General features: G+C 31.7%; 2 protein-coding genes across 7 annotated transcripts in view; one reads left to right on the top strand and one right to left on the bottom strand.

The window, feature by feature from the left end:
• Nucleotides 1–2,917: 2,917 nt before the first annotated feature.
• Nucleotides 2,918–6,238, bottom strand: LOC107477872 (pentatricopeptide repeat-containing protein At2g20710, mitochondrial). Of its 6 annotated transcripts, XR_008007236.1 has the most exons (6): nucleotides 5,922–6,238; nucleotides 5,578–5,839; nucleotides 4,516–4,750; nucleotides 3,494–4,356; nucleotides 3,171–3,308; nucleotides 2,918–3,058 (listed from the first exon to the last, which is right to left on the bottom strand). XR_008007236.1 is itself a non-coding variant. In XM_052259488.1 (4 exons), the coding sequence occupies exons 2-3, from the start codon at nucleotides 5,827–5,829 to the stop codon at nucleotides 3,494–3,496; spliced, it is 1,509 nt and encodes a 502-aa protein (XP_052115448.1). In that variant the 5' UTR covers nucleotides 5,830–5,839; nucleotides 5,922–6,238; the 3' UTR covers nucleotides 2,918–3,308. The 6 variants fall into 6 exon arrangements, 2 of the variants coding, with proteins under 2 accessions (XP_052115448.1, XP_052115447.1); XR_008007235.1 differs by having other exon boundaries at nucleotides 3,494–4,750; XR_008007237.1 differs by lacking the exon at nucleotides 5,922–6,238 and adding an exon at nucleotides 5,062–5,304 and having other exon boundaries at nucleotides 3,494–4,750; nucleotides 5,578–5,709.
• Nucleotides 6,239–6,998: 760 nt separating this feature from the next.
• The window catches only part of LOC107477873 (uncharacterized), a 2,593-nt gene continuing 576 nt past the window's right edge, over nucleotides 6,999–9,015 (top strand). The window contains exons 1-3 of the mRNA XM_016097956.3: nucleotides 6,999–7,231; nucleotides 7,305–7,472; nucleotides 8,466–8,687. Coding sequence (XP_015953442.1) covers nucleotides 7,043–7,231; nucleotides 7,305–7,472; nucleotides 8,466–8,687 — 579 coding nt within the window. The 5' untranslated portion in view covers nucleotides 6,999–7,042. The remainder of the gene's footprint in view (nucleotides 7,232–7,304; nucleotides 7,473–8,465; nucleotides 8,688–9,015) is intronic.

The raw sequence follows: 9,015 nt of genomic DNA, 5'->3' as shown, positions 1-9,015 counted from the left end.
GTTTAGTCATCTATTTAAATAAATGTTGAGAGTTTAAATTTTGTTTCATTTTAAAAAAAGATATATCTATATTTAAATTTTATTATTTTTTTTATAAAAAATTTTTGGATCCGTTACTATCTATTAAAAAATAACTGCGACCAGAAAAAGTTAAGGGTCACCACCAAATTGGTGTCATTCGTCTAAACGATGAATTGAAATTCTAAAGAGGTGGCAATGTTTGTGAATCCTAAATTAGTTAATGGTTATATGGAGTTAGAACTTTATATCACATCATCATAGATCTTTTCCTAGAACACTATGATAGTTTGATTATCACGCTTAATCAATTTCATCAGGACTAATAAAACTTTGCTATAATATAGTGTGGTGGGGACTATGGCATAATTGATTTCTTGATGCAACAGAAGGATGCTTTGTACGATTTTTTAATAAACATGATAGTGACTTCTGGCCCTAATGCTTCAAAGTCGTTGAAGCTTAATACAAAGGATTCCTTATCCTTCCAGCTCAGATTGAAAGGTCGAATTGGATTTACATAAAGTGATATTTCCAAATAAGTTCTGTCCCAAATGTGTGAGGACATAAAAGGAAAAGATGTCTTTTTCGAAATTGTTGATATACATAAAGACAAAGAATAATGGATAAGAGTATAATCATCAACAATCACCAGTTTCATAATCGACTCCTTCTGTTGTATATATTTTTACAACATTTTTACTTTGCTCTAAAAAATATTTAGTAATTATATAGACGGATATAAATTTTAACTTTTATTCAAACATATTGGAGTTAAGTATCAAACTCTAGAATCTAAAATTCTTAGTCATAAGTATTTTGGATATCATATTTCATGAATCACTTTTTTTTCTCTCAAAAAGTTAAACTATTAAGTAAATAAGCAAATAATTTTATATCTAAGTCTATTAATATTATACTTTGATTACTTTGCTCCAAAAGTGCCTCATAATTCACCTTTTTTTTTTAAATTCACGTGCAATCAACTTCATATGAAGTTGTTTCTAAATTAATGACAAATATTTTTGTAAATTAATTTAAATAAATTAAATAACTACCTTTAAAATTTTTTTAATTCTTTCTACGTGTTTTTTCTAAATGATTAAATAACCACCTTTAAATAATCATCTTTTTTCTTTTTGACCAAATTTCTTTCTTTAAATTTATCTTTTACTTTTATTTATTTAATTCTCGTGAAATATAGGTATATAGATTATTTGAAAAAGTAAAGTTTGGTATTCTTAAAAAAAAAAACAAAACAAAACTCACATCTTTTTGTCTATATAGAAATGACGAAGGAAGAAAAATTAAGAATCGAAAAAGAAAGAAGAAAAAATTAAGATTCACATGGAAGGATCATAAATTATTTATAAAAAAAACATCACTCTTGAAATAATACTTTCAGGATAAAGGTACTAATTTTATCTATAATGACTTGAATATGAAAAATATCAGCAATATAATCAATTTCTGTGTTGATCAATTGTTGTCCAACATCCAACCAATTTCGTCCTGAACATCAAATGGTGGGATGAGATGAACAATTAGGTATTTATTAAATAATTTTCATCATTTATAGAAAATTGAACAAAAACAAGAATTAAGGAATACATTTGAAATAAGAAATTTGATTAAGAAATATGAATAAGAAGAACATACTCAATTAAAAAATTGAGATTAGTCTAACAAATTTCAAGAGCATAGTAAAGAAAAGAGTAAAAGTAACTATTTAGTCTAACTTAAATTAGTTTTTTTAATCAAATCATTTGTATACGATAAACCAACTTTTTTTAAACCAAATAATAACATGTGTCAACAATCTAAAAATAATTTCATGTAAAATTGACTATAGGTGAATGTCTGCCTTCTCTTTTACTTAGCTACATACTAACGAAATTTTTGGATCCATATATTAAATTCTTTTTAAATAAATAATCGTAAATATAATCACAAAAAAGTAACAAATTGCATCTTATAAGTATTTTGGTAACTATGGTCTTAAGATTTGTTTGGGTGAATTTGTAAATTTTTTTTAAGTTATCCTTTTTTAAAAGATCTTTTAGAAAAATAAAAATAATTTTATGTTTGAAAATTTTATGTAAAAATATCTTTTTATTTATCAATTATGTTTGAATACAATAATATAAAAATATTTTTTTATTTATTATTACGTGAAAAAAATCTAAAAAAAAATCTTTTTAAAAAAGATGTAAGTTATAATTTTTTAAAAAAGATATTTTTTAATTTTTACTGTTAGAAATTTATCAAATTACACTTATTGTCGACATTGAGAGCACTGTTTCCTATGTTCCTTGTTCCACTTGTGAACAATGTGGCATCCGTTGAAGAGAGAAAAAAAGGGGGAAAAGCTAGAGGTTGGTCGGACAAAGAAGGACAAGCAAGGTAAAGGCGATGGTGAATGGAAATGAGGAGTTTATTGGAAAAGAAGAAACATTGGTGGATGATGATGAACATATGAAAGTTTCACAAAAAAGGGAATTAGGATTTTTAGAAAATTAAAATTAAAGTATTTTTAAAATTATAAAATTAAAAGTATGGTTAACTTTTATAATTATGATAATTAACTGAAACGTAGTATTTAATCTTAATTGTATGTAACTCAATTGAAAGTTAGTCACTTTTGTCAAAAAAAATTTTATGGGTCTTTTTATCGATAACATCTTTCAGATACCATTTTGTTCGTGTCTAAATTTTTCGAATACCGAATTGATATTTACCTCTTAAACAAATCTCAACTCTATTACATTTTACATCAATGACTCATAATTAAAATTTAAAATTTAACATTTAAAATATAGACTTTAAAATTTAGAATTTAGGATTTAGAATTCACCTTTAAAAGTTTAGAATTTAGTATCCAAAATATAGGTTTTACCGTTTGAGAGTTCGAACTGTACTCCTACTTTTCGTTAGCATTCGCCACAAACTTCATCTCACACATCAATAGTTATCAGTTTACATGTCAACAAAAGGATCAAATCGAGTCGAGGAAGCTTTCAGGACCAGTTTAACCATTAGCCTGAAGAAGAAAACACCCCATGTAAAAGAACAAGAAAACACCTCCCTGATTGCATAATCCGCTTCTTGTAATGATGTTTAATGAGGAAACCATATAAAAAACAACTACCTACCTTCTAATTATTTGGCAGGCTGAATTGCTTTGGCATGTTTCCCGTAAGTCTAAACGTTCTTTTTTGGAAAAAAAGAATGAAGAATCACAAACACCACCCAAGCAAGAATAGATATATGCTTGACCAATTTTCAAATAACTGACAAATCAAAACATACAGTGTCATAAGTATAAGCATTGAATGTGTACGAATGTAAAAATTTAAAAAATAATAAAAAGGATTAAGATACTTCTAAAATCCAATGGTAATCATTGATTAAATATATATCAATTATTTCAGTTTTCCAGAAGAAAGGGGAAATTTCATGTAATACAGTAGCTGACCTATTCATGGAGTTGAATTTCATGTTGCTTCTCTCCATCTGGAAAAAGTTCATCATTCTTTGGATGATAATATTCTTCCATCAGATTTATCGCCTTTGTTTCTGGTGTTTTTCCATGCACATAGCTTGATAATCTATCATGTATTACAGTAGAAAAATAACCTCGTTCAAGACATAGCCTAAGAATTTCTGATGCCCCCTCCAAATCTCCCTTGTCCTTAAGGTAATCAATACATGTAGCCAAAGTAAATCGATACGGCTTCCATGTTGATCCAGGTTGACCTCCCAAAATTGCTTTCTTCATTGTTTGAATAGCATTATCCATATCGTTGTTCCTGTAATAGCCATGTGCCAATCGATCCCATATACTACCGCCTAATTCATTGCGACTCTTTGAAAGCCTATCAATGAATGCTTCAGCTTTTTCCACCAGACCATTCTTACAATATGCACTCATCATCACATTCGGGATCCTGATGTCGAAGCATGTATTTCCAGACTCCCATTCCTCGAAAATCCTCTCAGCTCCATCAACATCATTAAGCCTAGCTAATGCGGTCAGCATAGAGATGTAATTCGCGTTGCAGGGTCTGTTTAACCTTTTGCACATATCCCAAATACGATAAACATCTTCCTTTTTCCCCATGGAGCCATACATAGTTAGAAGAGATCCATAGGCAGCCCTCCTCCTCTTGGGTTCAATCAGGTCCTCTGATTTCCTCAGCATTGCATATGCTTTCTCATGTTGGCCAGCCTGAATATAAGCCTTTGCTGCAATAGAGTATGTTATCCAGTCAATAGTTGCCTTAGGATCAGCTTCCATCCGCAATAGTAAGCTCTCCAGCCCATCTATGTCTTTAACAACTGCATACGCATTCAGCCGAGTATTAAGCGACACAGAGTCGTACATGTCCTTAGATAACATTTCTCTCATCAAACTATCGAATTTGTCATATTCACTTACTCGAACATAGAGCTTTAACAGAGCATTATAACTCAATACCAAATCTATTGTATGCTTACAAGCGTACTCTTTTAGTTTCTGCATGGTAGCCTCTGCTTTCTCCACAGAGTTATGTTGTGTATAGCAATTCAAAAGAGCACTATAGACCTTGAAATCTTTTACAGAATCTGAAATGCTATTAAAGTATTTCTCTGCTGGACCTAAGCCATGAACTTTTGCTATCAAGTCAAGACGCACAGCTATGTCTCCAGATGTCAAATGATGTTTCCTTTCATCACCCATCCATTCTAATACCTGATACAAAAATAAAAATGACCAAATCATTATTGGTCCTAAAGACAATTCATACCAACCAAATGCTCTAGATGAGCACAATCCTAGCAAAATTTAGAATATGATAGATTAAGTATAAGCAAAACAAAAAAACATAGTTATGATAGAGAAATGTTAGCCCTTAACCATTTATAGTAGTATTTGTTCTAAATAGTTTGCCTGCAGTAGGAATTGCCCATAATTTCAGTAATATATGTATATATCAAATCAAATTGTTTGATCCTAGTTAAATAAGTAGGACATTTGTTTTAACATAACTTAGGAAACCATACTTGGTACTCTTGTCCATTGTTGATGACAAGCTAAAGAGCGAACTCCAAGCTAATGTTCTTAGGGTGCAAGATGATGCTGGATCAAGGGTTGTCAACATAAAGTGATCCAAATCTTCCGAGGATGTAGGAACTACCTTCATGATGTGACTTAGCATCACATGCCTTTAGGTGCGGTCGAGCTTTCAGGAGAGACTCTGATAAGGACTCTTTTGGGATGTGCCACAATATTAATCTAAGACTTTTCTGCCCAAGAATTATACCGGATCAAAAAAATAAATCTAAAACTCTTCCACAATATCATCTAATCATGTACTCATTTTCAATAAAAACAAACACCAGGCACTTAACCATTCAAAGAGTTAGTTCCAACCCAATCTGAAGGAACTCATGTCCTTTAGGTATATTAATTAATGAAAATTAAATCCTTCTCGCGTCCAATAAAACTCAAAATATATTCAGAGATTCATAAATGAAAATGTTCAGATTTCCGATTTATTAAAAACAAATTAAACTAACCTGAAGGGCATGGTTGAAGCGGCGATGAGACCTAAGCTGCTTGATGAAGAACCGGAGCTCGAAATGCCTGACGGGTCCGCCCTCTTGGACCCATTGATCCAGAATACGGTTCATGGAAATGTTGGGTTGTCCGGCTCTCGATATTCGAAGGAAAAGGGAATAGCTTGGGGCTTGAGAGTTGTGCAGCATAGCCCTCTGAACCACCCAAGAACGGGTGCTGAACAGGTTCCATTTCTTCAGAAACAGATTCATTATTCTTCTTCTGCAAATTGTTCAGCTTAGAACCCCAACCTAAAACCCTGCCTCGGGTAGAAGGGAGGGAAAAAGACTAAAGAGTCCTCTACCTCAGCTGCTCGTTATTCTGTTTTTGGCCAAAGCCCAAAAGGCCCAAAGGAAACAGCCAAAAATGCCAAAGCTCAATTAGCCGTCATCTTATGCACAGCCAAGACGCAGGAGATTTCATTCTAATTGCTGGTGTATCACACAGTAACTCCATTGCCACTATTTGAGGTGGCTCCTCCCAAATTGATATGTCGTACTCCCCTGCTCCCAAAGTAAGTATATTACTCTCACACTGCATTTTCAAATTTAGATACATAATCCTGTGTTTGATTAATATATACACTGACCTCATCTGACCGAACTTGATTTGTGCATCTAAATAATATAATTAGATTGCTTAGTACTAATACAAGAAAATAATCCTTTGAAAATTGAAATATATGTATAAAATTTATTTTACATTTTACAAATTTTGAAAAAAGAATTGTTAGTCACCATTAGTTATAAGTAACCCAATTTTTTATATTCTTTTTCTATCTTTATAGATTGTTTATACATAGAAAAATTTGTAAGAATTAAAAATAATAGAATTTAATTTTAATATACTATAAAACTATTCTATAAGCACATTCAATTCTGTAATAGTATATAAGCAAAATTAACGCTTTAAATTTATCATATAAATAAATGAATAAATATAATTAAATAATTATGTAAAATATTTTACATTATTAGTATATCAAAATTAAATTTAAAAATAGTATTCAAAAGTCAGAATTTATTATAGAAAAATAATAATTATTTTTATTTTTAATAATAGTATTTCACATGATCTTCTTATGTTATATATTTACATGAATGTATCTAAAAAAATAGTATTATCAAAATTGATGTGGTAATATACATTTGACTCAATGAGTTATAACTCAAATGACATAGATACTCAACTAAGAGTTCACGGTTCGAATCTTCGTATCTTCGATTTAATAAAATAAAAAAGTCAGGTATCTTTCGTGCACCCTGTGAAGAAAGGTCTACAATGAACCCATGACAATCTGAACCACCTATTCTGCTAAACAGGTTTACAGTTACACTGGTTCGCGCGAAATTGCCGCTGTGCCCACTAAAATCCCTATCTGTGGAGAAGCTGGAACATGTAACTGTTTTTTTGGCATCTGATAAAATGTTGTCGTCAGTACTAAGGTGTCCACATAGTATTACTAATAATGCTAAACTTTTCCATCATAACGAGTCTGCTACAACGCCTTTTCACTCATCAAACAGAAGCATCACGAAATGTTTGCCTCCGCCACAGTTGTGTTTGGGGTACAGGTGTTCAAAGAGGGATGAACAAGTCACCCCATTTTCTGAGGTATGTCCGTGAGAGATTAGTAAAATCTTTTTCTTTGTTTGGTTATTATTATAATTGAATTATAAGTTTACAGGGATTCTCATTCTCAGCTTTGAAAGAGGAGGATAGTGTTTGGGATAGTGGAGATGTATGGACGAATCTTGCTCTCTATGTGTTCACTCTCCATATCCCTTTCAGCTTTGGAGGCTTATCCGTTGTTTCTTTGCTTTCCCGACAACCTCACCTTCACCCACAAATTCAGGTCAGTAGGTCACTTTTATCCTATTCTCTGTGTTCTTGGAAAAAGCCGCATAAAAATTGAAATGACATTCAATTAGTTCAATCAAATGCATTTTGATGCGATTCATAATCAGAAATATTGGTTTAGGAGAAATATTTTGTACCAGTCATGTTACATAGCAAATAGTTTTGTGGTAAGAAAAAGAGTAAAAAGGAAATTGTTAATTACATGTTAAATAAAGGAGTAAATGTCATTTCTGATCCTTGATCATTTATTCGAAGGACAAAGCGCTCCTCCATCGAAAACTTCTAATCGGTCCTCAATCATCCAAGTATTTTGCCTAAGCAATCCTTGTTGTTGGTCTAAGCAGCCTTTGACACATGAGCAGATCACCATTTGTAAGGCCTGCTTAGACCAGTTATTTACATTATTGGAGACCGATTAAGAATTTTTCTATTGTAGAAAGGCGCAATGGTTAGAAACAGGAAAGGATAACCACAAAAAGAAATAGGAAAGGATATTTACTCTAAATAAAAATGCTTATAGCTACCTAGACTTTTTCTATGATATGTTAGGAAGTAGTTAAATACTAATCCATAATCATTGTTTTATATTTAGTAAATTTAGTTACAGAAATATCATTTTAAAATAATTTTAATATGAATTTTAATAGGCACTATATTTTCAGAATAATGTTTAAACAGTACCTGAATGCATTGGTGTACTTTTAGTGGTTGTGTAGCATTACAGGACCGAAATTATGGAGATGCTAAGATATGTTTGTGGTAGTTAACGTTTGCTTCCTCCCACTGCCGTTTGTTGTTGGGAAATGGTTTCTTTTTCCAAATATCCAAAGGGTGCTACTTTTTGTCATAAAAATTCTTCTACGGCAAAGTGCAGTAGTGCATCAATGGGAACTCGTATTTCTCTACAAATGTGCCCTCCATCTTTACACTTATCTCAAGGTCTAAATTTACATCCTCCATTTTTGTTTCTGTTCATTCATTAATGCAGGCCTTGTCACTTCTCACAATTCAAATTCTGGAGCTTTATGGAGCTCTGATTTTACTGAAGTACACGGCTAAGCCGCAACATGATTTTACAAAATTATTCAAAAATACTAGCAAGTCATTGAATGACAGGAACTGGTTTCTAGCATCAGCACTGGGATTCGGGTTTCTCGTTCTTCTGATTTTTCTCACATCACTTCTTGCTGATGGATTATTTGGACCTAAGGTTGGTAGAAATTCAGATCATAAACTATTACCGCAAATTTTGTAGCACTTACCTCTAAGGTTTGGACTACAAGTTAGTAGATTCAAGCCGTATTTAAACAATTTGAGTTAGTTGAGTGATTAGCACTTAAACAAGTTTCGGAGTTTCAAATTGCGCGTTGTATATACAACAACTCATTAGCCAGCAACACACTCTTATATAGATCTCCGATTTGCAACGGATTAATCTTTGTCCTGTCGGACTGAAAGATATTATGAGAAACCAACTGAAAAACCAAAAAGATTCAAACCTGATTTTCTAACTCTAAATTTCATCATCCAGATTTGAT

This window comes from Arachis duranensis, chromosome 3 (genome assembly GCF_000817695.3).
Source record: "Arachis duranensis cultivar V14167 chromosome 3, aradu.V14167.gnm2.J7QH, whole genome shotgun sequence".
Taxonomy (NCBI): domain Eukaryota; kingdom Viridiplantae; phylum Streptophyta; class Magnoliopsida; order Fabales; family Fabaceae; genus Arachis; species Arachis duranensis.
This window is presented reverse-complemented; position numbering and strand designations above follow the sequence as displayed.